The sequence below is a fragment of the Alternaria metachromatica genome (genome assembly GCF_023757995.1).
Source record: "Alternaria metachromatica strain BMP 0045 chromosome Unknown scaffold_2, whole genome shotgun sequence".
NCBI lineage: Eukaryota > Fungi > Ascomycota > Dothideomycetes > Pleosporales > Pleosporaceae > Alternaria > Alternaria metachromatica.
This window is the reverse complement of record NW_026055493.1, coordinates 788,157-805,072: the sequence shown is the minus strand read 5'-3', so window position 1 is coordinate 805,072 and position 16,916 is coordinate 788,157. Positions and strand designations below refer to the sequence as shown.

Here is a 16,916-nt window from a genome sequence, read left to right as displayed (position 1 = left end):
CAAGAATAACAATACCGCCCAATACCCGGACCCAAGCCGCCCTCAGACTCGAGATACGTGACTGACATGGACTATTCGTCACAGATTCCCCTCTAGCTTATCCGTCATCCTACTCGCATAGTAATCGACACTCGATCCGCCTAGTCCAGCTCGTGGAACTTGACAACGTGGGGCTTCTGGGCTTCGCACTCGAGCTTGGAGTCTTTCCGCAAGTAAATTTGGGTACAGCGAGCCTCATCTTTCCACTCATCTAGCTTCTGCTCCAGCCTCCTCTCACACGTGCTGAAGTATTTCCGCCAGATCAAGTGCCCAAAAGCGCTGCAAGTCATCGTCAAGTTCATCGCAGCCATCAACGTAGGCAACGATTCCATGGACGGACCAGACTGACTCAACAGGAAGCCCATCGTGATCCCAGTAACCAGGCATAGTCGCTGGTAATAGTCCCCTCGATTCATGTCGTACTGCATCCAGTAGTCCAGCATGGACATGATCGTGACGAAAACAACGAAGCCAGTTGACGGATTGGTGACGATCCTCGGTTGTCTCGCAGACTGACACTTATCGGTCGATTGCCGGCAGCCGTAGTAGTTCTTCACGATGTTGTGCAAGCCCCATTGCCCCCATGCGAGCATACATGTGAACCACAAATTGGATTTACGTCGCAGCTCGATCACGCCATAGACACGTCCAGCAAAAGGTATCCGGTTTCTCATGTGGTCGAGTACGATCGGTTCAGGCTGGCGCACCTCCGCATAAACAGTTCGAGCCTCGGGTGTCTCAGCAACAAATACAACTGATCTTGTCGATGACTTGTCGTAAGCGCCTTCTGGTTTCGGATCAGTCGGCAGATCTGCGCCCTCTTCTGAAGAGCTTTGGAGATCCTTCTCTGGGTACAGTGCCTTTGGCTGCATACGAAAGCAATAGACATTCGACTTCGTGATAGCTCGGAACTTTGCTGGCCAGTCTTCAGCCGATTCCTTCGACTCTGGGTAAACGAGCATTACGTCGAGACCAAAGTCTTCGGCGCATTTCTCGCTATCGCAAGGCTGGGCATGACGAGGAGAGGCGCGGGGAAGGTACTTTGAGAGGCTGAAGATGCCTGACATGTTGCTGATGGAGGGGTAGGTATGCTAGAATCGCGTGCGTGACCAATGAATCTTGTTGTTATTGGGAATCCAAAAAGCAAAATCGGGAAAGTGATCTAGGCGTCCTTGTGAGAGGACCTCTTATTTGAGTTGGAAGAGGCATATGACGTTTGGCTAGGTGTTGTCCTGATCGGTGTACATCTTACGAAGTGCTGACCGGATCGTCGGCATTACAGCTATCGTATGGCATCGTCTGTATGGTCGCGATTAACCTGCACCACATATGGGCAGGCTTTGGGCTGGGGTGCTACGTCAGAGGCTTGGCTTTACGTGCTTCTTCGCTCCAACCATTGCAAAGTACTTGGAGATGTTTTTGAGTGGCAGACGATGAAACAAATGACTAGTGAGTGAAGCAACTATTATCTGGTCAGAACTATAACACAGCATAATGAATTGGAATTCGTCGAGAATTTCGTAGATCAACCTCCCAGAATACTCAACTTAATCTCCCCTATCAAAGTAGTCCGCCGATGACGTGTAAGGCTTCCACCACAGTATAAAACCATCCTTGGCCGCCTTTTACTTCTTCATCCCAGCTTCCTCATACCGCTTACCTTGCTCTTTCGACATACTGAAGCCGATGATTGCATGCGATGCATGATCAAATATGCTTGTTGTAGACTTTCGCCTCTGCATCATCACTCCGGCGAAGATGCCATTTAGGAGAACCTTAGGGGGTTGGAGAAGCTGGTAGGGACCCATGTCTCTTTTGTGTCGCTGGAAGATACGGGGGGTGGTCGAAGATGAGAGCGAATTGCGTTGTTCTTGGACAACTTCGTACCGCTGGCCTTGCTGTTGGACTGCTGCCTGCTGTTCGCGGGGACTTGGATTGCAGATCCCTCCATCTCATGGACCGTAGGCTTGCGCTTCTTCTTGCTGGATTTAGGACTTGCAGTTGTTACAGGCTTTCTTTCCGTCTCGTGCATGAGAGGAGAGCGTTTTGTTGCTGTGGGCTTTGGGTTGCTTTTGGTAGATTGAGTTGATGTGACCGGAAGGAAGAGCTCGTCAGCCATACTGATCTCATTGCCGGCTTTCGACTTCCCAAGATTTTTCGATATTCGAGGATGCTTGGTTTCGAATGGTAGTTCGGCGTGTCCGTGATTGGGTTTGGTACGGTGCAAGAGATGAGCTTCGTTGGTTCTGCGGGCGTTGTCTTTAGACTTTTTGGACGACATTGCATTTGGATGCGCGATCTTCCGCGCACCAGCCGGCGTATTACTGCGATTGAGAGTCGACGCATCGAGCACAGTTTGTACTTCAGGAAGACGTCTTGGAACTTTCTTTCGGCTCTGAACGATCGTCGGGGAGTTGCTGGTCTTCTCATTGTTGCTGTACGGGTGGTGGGTGTTCGTCAGCTGATAATTGTTGGTTGCTTGATGGTCGTATGTAGATTGATAGTTGTTGTTGGGTTGATAAGCTTGGTAGGTGCTGTGATGGTGGATAGGTGCGGTGTTCTGTCCTTTTTTGAACTCCGTCCACCCTCCCGGGCTACTCCGCGTACTCGTCAAGACGTTTTCTTGCTCATGGTGTGTAGTGCTGTCATTGTTGCACATGCCGCTGTATCCCACAGACTCTACTGAGGTGTCTGCCCCAGCGCCCTCTCCAATCGAGACATCTGCTTCACTATCCGAGCCGCTTTCATCGCTTACTGGGTTGATGATTTCTTCGTCGATTGATACTGCCTCGCCATCTGAGCTAATATCGTCACTTTCTGTGTCATTCACCTCCTCATCATCCCCTTGGTCTGGGCCACTAACATCGGTTCCTTTGTCATTCACCTCCTCTTCGTCCTCTTCGTCTGAGCTACTAGCATCGCTTTCCATGCTACCTGTCTCGAGCTCTCCATCTTCCTCGTCCTCATCTTCCTCGTCCTCATCTTCCTCGTCCTCATCTTCCTCGTCATCATCGCTTGGTGACATCGAAAGATTTTCGCTAATCACACTGTCACTAAGCTCACCATCCGTGTCATTTGCTGAAGCATCATCGGGAGCTTCATCGCTTCCATTGCTCTCACTGTTCGCGTATCGGTCCTCACCACTTTGCTCACCCCCACTGCCTGTGTAATCGTTGTCGAGGTCATCCTCGCTATGGGCATAGCTAAAATTGCCTTCCTCGTCATAGGGTTCTTCGAGCTCAACAGAATCCATGAGTCAGGCAGACAGACAATATCGGAACGGATAGGTAGCGTAGCGAGAGCGGATGGAACCGCGAGTGACGAGCATGATACAGTGCCCATGCCGACTGTTTATACTCAAGAGAACGTCTGGGGAAGCCAGCATCCTGCGTACGTACCCGTTATTGGGAGATGTTTTGTTCCGCGTGTACTGCATTCCATGCATGCTGCCATCAATTTGCTGACTTGGGTATCTTGACCTTGTGGTCCGACCGGTGAGCAACGGCAGCAGAACGGGTACTTACTGTGGTACACCTCCTCTTCTTGCAACACATTCCACAATCAGTATATTGTAACAATACTCATGACTGGTCGCGTGTAACAGATGGTGGTAGATCCCGGATTTTCTTGCCCCTACATGCAAGTATTCATCTGGAAGCTCGATCTCCAAATGTGCAAGACAGAAAGGTTCCTGTATCATCTCGCGTCAAACGAACTTCCAAACTCGCCGGATGTACAACACAGGTACATATGGTAGGCTCTTCAGTGTCTTTGGTCCGGTCTTACCCCTCCTTCTGCCCATGTGTATTGTGGCAGTGTCCTACGTGTCATCTCGTGTAAGACGTGTGCCCTTACTGATCCGCTGTCTGAGCACTCAGGATCAGACATGATCGAACAGCTCCAGCCACATTCATGAGCGGTGGAACTGAAGGGATTTGCCAACCAGCTTTCCCTAATCACGACGTGAGTGTCTATTCCTTGTCCACAGATCCGCAGTAAGAGTATTTTCTGACCTCGTGCTTCGTTGCCGCACCCATACATTTAATAGTGTATCGGTCCTATCGACGCCGGTGCAATATTGTTTACCCGACAGACTCCGATGAGGTTAGCAAACTGTTCAGTCATCCATCGAAATTGTGGCAGTTGCCGTCAGGCTCAAAAGCAACAGCGAGATCTCCGAGAATGACGGAACGGAACCATAAGATATTCGAGTGCCGTCTCAGGTCCCTGTGTACCTTGATAATCGCCCTGCGCACGGTGGGTGCAGTGAGTTTAAGTTCGTCGCCACCCGTGCCAGTTCCTGAAGTTAGATGTAAACCTGGGTCGTAAAGTTTTCGTTCAGCGTCGAGCGCAAGCTCACGATCGCGGGTCCAAAAATAGCAAATATAGCGTGCCGCCGGACAAACTCCGATGCTGCGTCAGTGGTGTTGGTGTCATTGTTTAGCTCCTGGCTCCGTCTTTGAGCGTGGACCCTGGGCGCGAGCCAGGTAGGTGATCGGCAGCCACAGCCGCAACAACCGGCTCGATGATGCCATTCCTTCCAGATGTCACGGCTCAACTTTCCACCATCTCGGTTCAACCCCAAGCGACGTCGTATTTCGATCCTTCGTTCACGAGTGATCTCCATGCTAACCTTGAAATTATTCAAGGTGATGGAGGCGGCGCCGATTACTGATATTACGCTCGTCCCCACACTTGGACCACCCATTTCTGTGGACGATGAGGTCGTTCGGGAACGGACCGATCGAACTCTACGAGATTGCAGTCATCATTCACGCGGCCGACATACTCAGGTCCACAGCACTCAGGCTCGACTTCAGGAACATAGGACATCTCTTTTACGCTTCCAGTGTGTCGATAAGCTACCTAGGTATAGTGGTTCGCGAGCACTCTAGGGTACACCGCGCTGATACAAATGTGGAAGAAGCAGTCGCCTACCATCGCATGTACGGTGTTGCAACGGCAATCAGAATACATATAGCCAGGACGTCATGCCGTTAGTTTTCCGAACTAAGGCCATGCACAGCCGATCGGCCAGCGCCCAATGCATACCTGGTTCATCCTACTAGACGTCACATCTCGTATGTTTAGCACGATCCAAGCTCGGCTAGGTCTGCCAACTGCCCGGATAGGACATGCCTGTCGCCTCATCCGGTCACCCCGGATGCCGCTACTGGTTCGTGACACCGTTGGCAAGGGTACTGAGGCTCCAAAAATTGGGATAGAGTGTGGTTTCGGCGCTCTCGGCATGGTCTGAGGCTCGTGTTCCTGGAGAAATTTCATGGTACACCTTTCTCGTATGTTCTAGTGGGTAAGGTCAAGGGTGACGCCTGGTGTCAATCTTCTCGTATTGAACCTTGGGACGAGACGGACATGATGATCGTGGCAGGAGTACAGTACCCCAAATACGAGGTGGGATGACTATATAATGCCAGTGAGTATCTCACTTTCTAGTCATCATCCAACACCAACTCTCACACTCAACTACAACCTACCACACTATCCAACACCTCGTCTCAACTTCAAACCAACTCCATCAAGATGCAGTTCACCACCATCGCTTCTCTCTTCGCTGCCGCTGCCGTTGCCAGCGCCGCACCTCTCGAGGCCCGCCAGGTCGACGCATCCTGCCCAGTTGCTACCCAGGGTGACTACGTCTGGAAGATCTCCAACTTCTTCGGACGCAAGCCTGAGGGAACCTACTACAACAGCTTCGGCTTCAACATCAAGGCTACCAACGGAGGTACCCTCGACTTCAACTGCTCTTCCCAAGCCGACAAGCTTGAGGACAACAAGTTTTACTCTTGCGGCGAGAACAGCTTCATCGACTTCGCTTTCTCAAGCGACCGTAGCGGCCTGATCATCAAGCAGGGTGTCAGCGACGAGTAAGTTCTTCCCATATCTTTGAATGCGCGGTCCGTTCAAATTTGCTAACATTTCCTCAGCCTCACCTATGTCGGTACCACCACTCTTCCCAGCTACTGCCGTGCCGGTGGCAACGGCCCTAAGGACTTCGTCTGCCAAGGTGTCTCCGATGCCTATGTCACCTTCGTCCCGCTTCCCGCCGCCGCCGCCCCTGCGTGCCCAGCACCCAGCCAGTACTGAGAATAGGCTTTGACCTTTCTCAGTGTTCATGATTATCTCAGCACTTCTTGTACAGACATTCCTTAGAGCCTAGACCTAATGCAGCATTAATTTCTTCATCATTTGTGCCACTATGAATACGACGACGGCATCGTGCCACATTTGTGTGAGAAAAGTACTTGAGCTGCGAGTACAAAAGACGAACGAAACCATCGGAAGACCAACTTTCGAATTGAACATCGCGTGTAGGGCATTGAAGCAAAGAGTAACGAAGTGCTGGACGCGCAAACCTCGCGCTTGCCGTAAATAGCACAACACCATGACATGAGCGCAACAGCGTCTGACTCCATACAAAACGTGCAATCCACGTCAAACCACCATGCACAGCTCGCACGAGAAAAATGATGCCTGAAACACACGTCGCGCGAAACTGCCATCCTTGAAACCTCAAACCTCCTTCCCACGTGACACGCGACGCGAACTATAACACCATCGTTAACCCCCGAACTTGCCATCACCAAAACCGCGTGCAACAACGAACGCCGCCATGTCGCTCCTCGCCCGCGCAAAAGACCTAGCCTACAATCCCGATCACACAAGATGGATGACTCCGCTCCTGCTTGTAGCAGACGCCGCGCTTTCAGGCGTGATAATCGAGAAGATACCTTGTTCGTGCTCCTTTCTTACTCACCGAAAACGCACCACGTGTCCTAACAGCGAGGTTTCTAGATACTGAGATTGACTGGACAACGTACATGCAGCAAATAGCCATCTTTCTGAAAGGCGAGCGCGACTATAAGAATATTGCTGGTTCGACGGGTCCGCTCGTGTACCCTGGTGCGCATGTGTGGATCTACAAGCAGCTTTACAAGTGGACGGATGAAGGGCGGGATATCGCTCTCGCGCAGTATATTTTCGCGGGAGTGTATTTGCTTACGCTTGGTGTGGTGTTTCAATGTTATAGGAAGGCGAGGGTGAGTACTTTCCTGTTCTAGCTAATGATGTTCGAGGTTCGCACGAAGTAGAAGCTGACATGTTGACAGGTTCCACCGTACATTTTCCCGCTGTTGATTCTTTCAAAGCGCATGCATAGCATTTTCATGCTACGATGCTTCAATGATTGTTTCGCGGTGCTGTTCTTCTGGCTGGCTGTCTTCTGCTACCAACGCGATCAATGGCATCTGGGGAGCGCGCTGTATAGCACAGGGCTGAACGTCAAGATGAGCCTATTGCTGCCTCTACCAGCAATGGGTATTCTCATGGTCATGAAACTGGGTGGAAGAGAAGCCTTGACACAGGCCATGATCATCGTGCAGGTTTCGGTAAGTAAATCATCGATTACGGAGTCTTATCAATTGATGCTAATCAGAATGTAGGTTTTGTATGGCTACCCCTTCAGGAAGCGCGCACCAAGCTACTTCGCCCGCGCTTTCGAGCTCAGCCGTGCCTTCCTCTACAAATGGACCGTGAACTGGCGCTTCGTCCCGGAATCTACGTTCCTCTCAAGCCCTTTCGCCATTGGCTTGCTCGCTCTGCATGTTGGCCTTCTCATCTGGTACGCGCGAACCCGCTGGATCAAGCCCTCGAAGCGCAATGTCCGCGAATTCCTCAAGCTCTGTATTCCAGCCATTGAGCCTCGGGACCAGGATACCATGTCCAGCAAGATCACCCCGGATTTCATTATGACGACGATGTTGACAGCGATGACCATTGGCCTACTGTGCGCGCGTAGTCTGCACTACCAGTTCTACGCTTATGTCGCGTGGTGTACGCCATTCCTGCTATGGAAAGCAGGTTTCAATCCGGCCGTTGTGTATGCGTTATGGGGTGCGCAAGAGTGGGCGTGGAATGTGTACCCGAGTACATCGGCAAGCTCGGCGACGGTTGTGGGCGTTCTGGCGATTACGGTCGCAGGCGTATGGTGGGGGACGAGGAAGGAGTACGAGGGCGTGACGAAGGGTATAATTGAGGAAGATCATGCGCACACCGAGTGATGCGACGGGGAACTCAGTCCTCGTCTGAGTCGCTGGGCGGCATCTTGCCGACGGTCGATTCCTCGTCGTCGCTATCTTGGACGTACGTCGACTTCTTTACGAACTCCTTGGGCCTGTATACTATTGTTAGCGCTCTGTACAAACACTACGTGATACCCGGTTGGAACATACCAGTAGCTCATCTTCCTCCACGCCTTCTCATCGCGAACCACGTTCACAATCTCCCCATCCAGCTTGTTCTCACGGTCCGCTAGAGCAGAGGTATCTACGACCACATAACTGCCCCTCTTGATCCATACTGTGGATCTGAACCTCGCTTCCAGCTCTGCAAGGACAGGCTTGCCATCTGGCAGTTCGGCGGCATAGATGTTTTTGCCTTCGGCTTTGGTGATGCGCGCGATCGCGTGATTCGGCGCCAAAGCGTCAGGCGGTGTGATTGTGCTGTCTATGGTGGCAAGGACATTGCGCTTTGGACGGGCCATGTTGGGGTTGAGCTTTGGTAAGCAGGGTGGAGATGGATCGCTTGTGGTAGTTTTGGAGATAATATGGGAGGGGTGGTCGTGAATTTCAAAGCAGGAAGGTGTGGCCGAGCCCGGTGGGGAAGTTGTCCCCGCTCCTCGGAGCCCCAAAAGTTCGCACTTTCACCACATTCTGGGTATTGCGCCCTTTCAATTCACGAGCCTAGACCCAATCTTTCTCCGACTGTCGGGTCCATTGCCAGGAATGAACGGCTATCTGCATCATTAGACGCGTCTGTCCCTGCAAACGCTTTGCAGGCTTTATGATCGACTTGCTTACCGACCGACCACCATCTCCACACTGCTGCAGCGCGACCACACGATACTTACCCGCCAGCTGTGATAGGCCCCAAGTCGGAGCCGGCGCGTGTTTATCTGGTAATGTAGGGTAATTGTGCATCCCATGATTTATCAGCGATAGCGCCCTCAGCCCTCAGTATGGCCAGTAGTGTTCTCGTCGAAAGCTTCGTGGACTGCCGCATTAAGGGTCTAGGGTCTCCCGCACTGGCACGTCGTCGCTCGGGCTACTTTCTTATTTATGACTCTTGCCTTCGCATTTGCACTGAACTTGAACGCCCAATTACTTCCTACTACCTGAGACGCACAATCAGAACAGACGCTTCCAAGGCGCGTAGTCCAGGGCTTTTACATCCTCTTCGGGTTCGCAAAAGAAAACCGCAGACCGGGAACTTGGAGCCATGTCTTCCAAACTTCACAGCCTCTTCGACATTCAGCCTGCCTCAGTGACCAACCCGGAACCGACATACCAGAAGAGCAAGGGCAAAGCACCTCAAACGCTCGGCGATGTAGGTGTACTACCGGACGTCGAACTCGTGGACTTTGCTTCTCGCAAAAAGGACGATAGCCGACAAGCATCGTATGCAGAGCATGAATTGCCCAAGGGCGCGCAGACCCCGAAGACCCCCAATGAACTCGAGATGAGTCGTCCGGCCACACCGAATCGAGAAGATGCAGTTGGTACAATCAGGACCTGGAACGCTCAACCGATGACCAAATGGAGAATCCTTTGCTGTTGCTTGATCTACTTTTCAAACGGAATCAACGACTCGGGTAAGTTGAAACATTGTCATAGACCTGCCAATTTGGTATTACCTGATTAGAATCTAGACTAACCAGTGGTCAGTCGTCGGTGCTTTGATTCCGTACATGGAGTCGTACTACCACATCTCGTACTCCATCATGTCTCTGGTCTTCGTTAGCAACGCCATCGGTTTCATCTCTGCCGCCTTCTTCACGAACACGATCCTAGGCAAGTTCGGAAGGGCAAAGACTCTGATTATAGCAGAATTGATACAGTTGTCCGCATATGTTATCCTTGTTTGCACACCTCCTTATCCCTTGGTCGTTGTATCGTAAGTATTGAATTTCGGAACTCAGTAACGCACCGCTGACCACGTCAGTTTCTTTCTTCTGGGATTCGGTGCAGCCATCAATTTGGCCCTCAACAACGTCTATTGTGCGAACACCCATCCACCTTCTGTCATTCTTGGCCTCTCGCATGGCAGTTATGGCGTCGGTGGAATAGTCGCACCCATAATCGGAACAGCAATCGTCTCACAAGGGATTCTGTGGTCGCGCTTCTACTTCCTTACTGTCGGGCTGCGACTTTGCTGCATCGCTTTCGCAGCATGGTCCTTCTGGTCATACACGGAAGACTCTGAGGAGACCCTCTTGGAGACCACGACCAGTAGGCAAACTGCTGCGGAAGATGCCGCTTCCAAGATGAAGATCCTCAAGCTCGCTTTGAAGAACAAAGTCACCATCTTCGGCGCCTTGTTCATCTTTGCATACCAAGGAGCCGAAGTGAGCATTTCAGGCTGGTTCATCTCATACCTCATCAACTACCGTAATGGTGACCCTGCGAAGGTCGGATATGTCACAGCAGGCTTCTGGGTATGTATATTTGCTGTATACTGTGTCGCTTCTGCTAATTGCCGAATAGGGAGGCATCACGCTTGGCCGTTTTGTACTCACTCACGCTGCGCCCAGAATAGGCGAGAAGAGATTTGTCGTCATCCTCACTCTCGGCACCATAGCTCTTCAACTTCTGGCATGGTTGACACCAAATTTGATCGGAAATGCAGTCGCTGTCTGCTTGTTGGGCTTGTTGTTGGGCCCCGTCTACCCGTGTGCGCAGACCATCTTCTCGCGCCTCATGCCTCGTCATATTCAGACCACCGCAATCGGATTCATTGGCGGAGCAGGAAGCTCAGGTGGTGCGGTTGCGCCCTTCACAACTGGTGTTCTCGCGCAGGCTTCCGGTAAGCGACCTTTATTCTATGCGCAATCATCAGGATACTGATTCTTTAGGTACTTGGGTACTGCACCCCGTTGCACTTGGCATGTACGCTGTTATGCTTGCTTGCTGGTTCGCGCTACCCAAGGTGCGCAAGCGGACTGATTAGACTTCTCGACTTTGCGACAATGTCGGGCCTGGAACACACCGTGACCGAAGTGTTCGTCTAGTACGAGAAATGCGAAGGTTGATGATAGGCCACCATGACATCATTTTGAGACCACTAACATTGCGGGACCCGCGGAACGCGTTGTGTGCCAACAGGATGACCATTCACGCTCAAGTATATAGCAAAGCGTACCTGCTTCTCCTGGATCGCTCACAAATTGGAAACCATTCTCAACAATATCCCAAAACACAATCTCCCACCGTCCAACATGTCCGCGACACAAACCATACAGATCTTGAGCATATCCACCGCGCTGTTAGCGTCGGGCGGCATAGCAGCATTATCTCTCTTCGACGTTCCAATGTTACAATCACAGCCAGCATCTCGATCTCTTCCAATGATACGCTGGCTCTTCTCAAGAGGCTCCCACACGTTTCCAACAGCCGCAATCACATCCGCATCCGGCTTCGTCTATCTCGCTTACAAATCTCTTCCACCATCTTCTGTCAACTCGATATCCTCAATCATTCAGCATGCCGTCAAGGGCAAACCAGGCCTTTATCTAGCCGCCGCCGCGCTTTCCTTCAGCATCGCGCCAATCACGGGTCTGGCCATGATACCCACGAACTTCGCCCTTATCAGGAAGAATGAAGAGTTGGGCGGGAGCCGAAGTAAGGCGTCTGCCGAGTACCGGGAGAAGTCTGGATCGAAAGAGCGAAGCGCTGATGAATCCGTGGACAGCAAGGATGACGTGAGTCAATGGAAGGATCTGAGTGTACCGCAAGAGAAAACGGAGAGGCAGAGTACCCAAGCAGAGGACCAAGAGGTAAATGAGCTGTTGGACAAGTTCGGCAAGTTGAACATGCTCAGGGCAGTAGCTATTGGCTCGGGTGGTATCGTGGGGTTGATGGCTGTTTTGGCGTAGGCTTTTGTTATGTTGCTATATAACCCGAAGTATTCCGTAATCCAGCCAAGCACACCTAGCTCCCCGCAATAGGCGGCTCGCATCATGTTCAACGAATTAGATTGCATGCACGTTACGAGCACGACATTGATTGCACCGCTGACGTGAGCTGGCTGACTACCTGTTGTGTAAGATAGCGGAAGCGGAATGGGCATGGCGATAAGCATACACCATGCGGAACATCCAGCTTGCTTTAAGCTCTTCGTGCCAGTATGTAGTACTATAAAGCCTTAATTATCTACTACAGCCAAATCTGGTCCAAACTTATCATTGCGACACCCGTGCAAGATGCATCGCATATTCCTCCTCCCAGAACTCCTCATCCAAATCGTCACTCTCCTCCCCCCTTCCGAACTTCCCATATACGCCTCTGTCTCCAAGCACTGGAGAGAAACACTTCGCCTTAATCTCCCTCCGCGCCTTCTTCCTCTTCGCGACGCTTCATCAGCAATCCCCTCCACTGCTACAAAGCCCGAGATCCTCGATAGACTACCACAACCTGTCTGCTTTCTCGCCCAAGACATTCTCTCACGAACGACACAATGGATGAATCCTGGCTTGCCACTGGATATCTCGGATGACTACTACTTCTGGCACGAAGGCGCTTATGGCAATGTTCTTTCCGCGCTTGTTCCGTTTTTGCATCCTTGGCTGGGGAAGCATGTGTGTGAATTGATAGGTGGATTGGACGAGATGGCGAGGGGCGAGATGGGAATCTGTTTCAGGACGCGAATGAGTAGTAGAGAATTTGATGAGTGGTTCGCGGGGTGTGAGAACGAGACTGAAGAGGGCAGGATTAGTATGAGTGCATACTTGACGAGACCCGTGACGCGGAGTATCGAGATATATTGTGTGGAGGGTACGGAGTGGGATCGAGAGTATCGGAATGTACTACACCGATATGGAAGGAGAGAGTGGCAGCAGCGATGCGTGAGGGTGGAGCGAGAAAAAGGTGTGAGAATGGGGGATGCTGTTGAAGAGTTGAGGACTGTCTTGAAGACTAGTAGAGTTGGGGCGGACACTGGTGAGGCGACACAGGGAGATGTGATGCTGGAGTGGAGATTTGAGGAAGCCGCAAGCAGAATGACATGCTTTGAGTGGTTCGACGGCACGGGCTAAGGAGAGTAAAACGAGGATGAAATCGAAACGACCTGAGCAGACGACGAACGATCTAGGATGATATGGATATGGGTCTGGGTATACCATGAAGAAGTAACAGCTAACACCATGCGCCAAACCAATGCCAACTGATCAAAATCTGGATCAAAGAAATGCGCCGATCAACACCAACAGTGCAAACATTCACCAGTTCCATGTCCTGCTTGCGGCCGAGAACACAGGTGGTTTCCAAATCAAACGATCAGGATCAATGCTCCTCTTGCCTTTCAGCTTCTCCTTCGCCTTCTGTCTCTCCCGTTGCGCGATAACTGCATCTGTGAGGACGACAACATGCTGGTTCTTGCTGTATCGCAGCATGTTCAAGTTTTGCAGGGTATGCAGCACGTCGTTCGTTGTCATTGCTGTCGCAGCACCCAAATCCTCGATGTTAGCTTCGGTTCGGCCGGGCTCCATTAGAATATCGACGAGAATCTCCTGCCAGTAGGCACGGTATCCGAGCAGACCCAGATCAGACAACGGCTTCTCTGGAGATCCGAGCTTGTTCTCACGCTTGGAAAGAAGGTAGGAAAAGTCGATAAGCAGTTTACCGAATCCTTTTCGTTGATATTGGGGGAGTGTGAGAATACAGGCAACGTTGTAGCCTTCTGCCGATTCTTTCTCTTTGGAAAAGTAGCCCACGAAATGACAGCCGTGTTCGTCGCGCGTGCACATGCAGTAGAACAAGAAAGGGTCGACATCGTAGTATAACGTCTTGTGGTCCAGGAAGAGTTTCGAAAGTAGACAGAGGTTTCGACACCATGTCCGCTGCCGCCTCCCGTCAATCTCAAAGAACGATACGTAATCATCTCGGTATATCTCGTTGCCGGGTGGGTGGAGCAGGTGGCACTTTGTGCGGTGACGCTCGAACTGCGTTACTTCACCGTAGTAACCAAGGCAGAATTCGCAGATGTAGACTACATCTGAGTCGACAAAGTCCACTGGGTAGGGTGAGAAGTACCAAGGCTCGACCTCGAACTTGCCCATCTGAATCTTCTCCAAGTTACGCACTCGCGAGATCTCGGTCTGGTTCTGAGTCATAGACCCGGATGTGCGTAGCTTCTCGATTTCATCTTCTCGCGAATAATCCTGGGGTGGCATGGCCTTGGCTGCGGCGGCGGCATCCTGCACGTCGACAAGGTCCATTTCCTCATCCTCGGGTTTCGGTGTGCCATCGGTGACTTCGCTGGTGACTATGAGTTCTTGGTTCTCCTTGCCACTTGCTTTGGACGGCCTCGGGGCTTTGCCTGGTAGGTTGCTAGACGTCGATTCTGGTGTGCCTGAGATCTCACGATCAAGTTTGCTGCGGGATCGCTTGAGATTCTTCTGATCAGACTTTGAAGGTGCCTTGTCGGTCTTAACGGCAGTGCCCTTCTTTTTGTCTGCTTTCTCGGGTGCTGGCCACTCAACCTCTCTTGATAAATCTATCCGTTCGGCTTCGATCCATTCATCCAAACGCTTGTTGAACTCTTCGTAATGAACGTAGAACTTGGGCCTTCCCTGCCTGGTTTGAATGGACAGAATTTCAGCTTTGCGCTTCTCGCCATCCTGTATAGTGTTAGTCTATATACCAACAAGTATTGGTGTTGCTGTATTGGTGTTCACGCGGCTGGGGTTTGCAATGCACATCGCGGTGTTGCGCGCTATTCACGTACCTTCTCAACCCACGCCTTCACGCCAGTCCTGCACGCAGCGCGTCAGCATACATATTCAAACTGTGCGCATGGTGTCGCACTTACCTCAGCTGTGCAAGAGTGGCAAAGCCTGTTTCTACGGGTGCCGGAGTCCCGGAGGGCTCATGCGAGTTTTCTCGAGGCGCCATGGTGATGCGACACGCGTTTCTCGATTCTGGTAGATTTTGGGACCTGTTGTGAGGTTTGATGTCGCGATGATGTTGGGGTGCTGGGCTCAGTCGCGATGTTGCCGCCTGCCGATCGGGCCTTTGCGTCGCGTTCGAGCCGACATCTGGAAGGTGCTAGCGCAGTTTTGAACTTTTGCTCGCGGGGACTGAGCGGAGAAGCGCAAACGGCCAACATCCTCGACAACCACTGACAGGACGACCCTGACACCGCTATGCCGCGCAGGTGACGACAACATGGCTCCAATCGACCCCAGCACTCTGTCCAGCAACTGGAAGATACTGCAACAGCGACTCAAGCCTTCCACGCCCGCGACACCTCCGAAGAGCAAGAAGTTCGAGGACGAGAAGCAGTCTTCGCTCAAGCGCAAGCGACCTCAGCACGTCAATGGGAAGCCCGGAGATGAATCACCAAAAGCTGTAAACGGGTCCCAGAAGAACACACCGCGAAAACCTCTGCCCTCGAGAAAGCGACAGAAGATGGAGGAGCCTGCGTCTGTCGGCGCTTCAGCCAAGCAGCACAACGCCAAAACCCTCTCAAAGAGCATCTCCATGCCCTCCTTGAAGAAGACACCCCTTCTGAGCGACCCGAAGGATGCCGATGCAGCCGTCTCTATCCTCGAACCACACCCCGACTTCCCCGACATAGAAAACGAAGGCGTCTCAGAGGTAGCGCTGCCTGGAAAATACGTCGCATTGGATTGTGAGATGGTGGGAGTTGGCCCAGAGCCTAATCGAGACTCTGCGCTGGCAAGAGTGTCGCTGGTCAACTTTCATGGTCATCAGGTCTACGATTCCTACGTCCAGGTACCCCGAGGAATCGAAGTTACCGACTATCGAACCGCAGTCTCTGGCATCGAGCCTAGACATCTTCGCAAAGACGTCGCGCGACCCTTCGACGAAGTACGAAACGACCTCAAGATCCTGCTCACCGGGCGCATACTCGTCGGTCACGCGGTGAAGAACGATCTCGACGTGCTCATCTTGAAGCACGACAAGCGCTTCATCCGCGATACATCCAAGTTCTCAAAGTTTAGAGAATTGGCTATAATACCGGGGCGCACTCCAGGTTTGAAGCTATTGGCAGACAAACTCTTGGGTGTAGAGATTCAAGTCGGTGCTCATAGCTCGGTTGAGGATGCTAGGGCTACCATGGCGCTGTTCAGGTTGGAAAAAGACAGCTTCGAGCACGAGATCCGGCAGAAGTATGGCAACATCCGCCTCGACGCAGCTGGGCCAGAAGTTGACGTTGGCGGTGGTGATGAGGTAAAGAAGAAGAGCCGGAATAGGAAGAAGAAAAAGAAGAGGAACTAGTAGGCTGAGACGTGTACTCTCACGGATGCTGTTGTTCTTCATCTTGCTGCATTTACTTGGAGTCTTGCATGGCACGGATACCCTGAAAAGTTTACATGTATTTCTACATTTACTATTGGATCATGCATTGTCGGCACTTTCTATATCTTTGGCCAAGGTTGTCCTTGTGGCCACCAATATATCAAATATTCTCTCCATGTGTATCTAGCAAAGAGCCTTCTTCCGATAGAACCTTCACGTGTTTCACTCCACGTCTGAGGCACCTAAACCGGAGACAACAAGTGTTATACTAGAAATCTAATGTGCAACTGAAGACAGGACTTTTGCACTCTGGCTCTTCATGCACGTTGCTGACGTGCTAACGTTCTTAAATCCGACAGGTGGCACCACTATCATGCTATCCTCGTCAATTTCGCCAGAAATTCTACTAGATTCTCTGGGTCTGTCCGAATTTGAGGAAGGCACCAATCTTGGCGTCGCCTGCACTCGTCCGACACGTGAAGCTTGACGATGTTTTGCTCGGACCTTAGCGGAGATAGCATCTACCATGACCAAATATCCCCC

The 16,916-nt window shown here is 51.7% G+C and overlaps 9 protein-coding genes across 9 annotated transcripts; 5 read left to right on the top strand and 4 right to left on the bottom strand.

The window, feature by feature from the left end:
• Positions 1 to 140: 140 nt before the first annotated feature.
• Positions 141 to 1,106, bottom strand: J4E83_001087 (uncharacterized protein; the record flags this gene model as incomplete). The annotated part of the gene is made up of 1 exon (XM_049328044.1): positions 141 to 1,106. One exon carries the CDS (start codon positions 1,104 to 1,106, stop codon positions 141 to 143), a length of 966 nt encoding a protein of 321 aa, XP_049192562.1.
• A 698-nt stretch (positions 1,107 to 1,804) lies between these two features.
• Positions 1,805 to 3,381, bottom strand: J4E83_001086 (uncharacterized protein; the record flags this gene model as incomplete). Its single annotated transcript, XM_049328043.1, has 2 exons — positions 1,805 to 3,277; positions 3,373 to 3,381. The coding sequence occupies 2 exons, from the start codon at positions 3,379 to 3,381 to the stop codon at positions 1,805 to 1,807; spliced, it is 1,482 nt and encodes a 493-aa protein (XP_049192561.1).
• Positions 3,382 to 5,580: 2,199 nt separating this feature from the next.
• On the top strand, positions 5,581 to 6,144 carry ALTA1 (Major allergen Alt a 1; the record flags this gene model as incomplete). Its single annotated transcript, XM_049328042.1, has 2 exons — positions 5,581 to 5,924; positions 5,985 to 6,144. 2 exons carry the CDS (start codon positions 5,581 to 5,583, stop codon positions 6,142 to 6,144), a joined length of 504 nt encoding a protein of 167 aa, XP_049192560.1.
• Positions 6,145 to 6,670: 526 nt separating this feature from the next.
• ALG3_1 (dolichyl-P-Man:Man(5)GlcNAc(2)-PP-dolichol alpha-1,3-mannosyltransferase) lies at positions 6,671 to 8,117 on the top strand (the record flags this gene model as incomplete). The annotated part of the gene is made up of 4 exons (XM_049328041.1): positions 6,671 to 6,791; positions 6,853 to 7,097; positions 7,167 to 7,445; positions 7,500 to 8,117. 4 exons carry the CDS (start codon positions 6,671 to 6,673, stop codon positions 8,115 to 8,117), a joined length of 1,263 nt encoding a protein of 420 aa, XP_049192559.1.
• A 13-nt stretch (positions 8,118 to 8,130) lies between these two features.
• J4E83_001083 (uncharacterized protein) lies at positions 8,131 to 8,599 on the bottom strand (the record flags this gene model as incomplete). Its single annotated transcript, XM_049328040.1, has 2 exons — positions 8,131 to 8,230; positions 8,289 to 8,599. 2 exons carry the CDS (start codon positions 8,597 to 8,599, stop codon positions 8,131 to 8,133), a joined length of 411 nt encoding a protein of 136 aa, XP_049192558.1.
• Positions 8,600 to 9,333: 734 nt separating this feature from the next.
• On the top strand, positions 9,334 to 11,061 carry J4E83_001082 (uncharacterized protein; the record flags this gene model as incomplete). Its single annotated transcript, XM_049328039.1, has 5 exons — positions 9,334 to 9,706; positions 9,780 to 10,008; positions 10,057 to 10,549; positions 10,599 to 10,917; positions 10,967 to 11,061. The coding sequence occupies 5 exons, from the start codon at positions 9,334 to 9,336 to the stop codon at positions 11,059 to 11,061; spliced, it is 1,509 nt and encodes a 502-aa protein (XP_049192557.1).
• Positions 11,062 to 11,329: 268 nt separating this feature from the next.
• J4E83_001081 (uncharacterized protein) lies at positions 11,330 to 11,986 on the top strand (the record flags this gene model as incomplete). Its single annotated transcript, XM_049328038.1, has 1 exon — positions 11,330 to 11,986. The coding sequence occupies one exon, from the start codon at positions 11,330 to 11,332 to the stop codon at positions 11,984 to 11,986; it is 657 nt and encodes a 218-aa protein (XP_049192556.1).
• Positions 11,987 to 13,327: 1,341 nt separating this feature from the next.
• On the bottom strand, positions 13,328 to 15,002 carry ESA1 (Histone acetyltransferase; the record flags this gene model as incomplete). The annotated part of the gene is made up of 3 exons (XM_049328037.1): positions 13,328 to 14,728; positions 14,836 to 14,863; positions 14,920 to 15,002. 3 exons carry the CDS (start codon positions 15,000 to 15,002, stop codon positions 13,328 to 13,330), a joined length of 1,512 nt encoding a protein of 503 aa, XP_049192555.1.
• Positions 15,003 to 15,275: 273 nt separating this feature from the next.
• On the top strand, positions 15,276 to 16,352 carry J4E83_001079 (uncharacterized protein; the record flags this gene model as incomplete). Its single annotated transcript, XM_049328036.1, has 1 exon — positions 15,276 to 16,352. One exon carries the CDS (start codon positions 15,276 to 15,278, stop codon positions 16,350 to 16,352), a length of 1,077 nt encoding a protein of 358 aa, XP_049192554.1.
• Between the last annotated feature and the right edge of the window lie 564 nt (positions 16,353 to 16,916).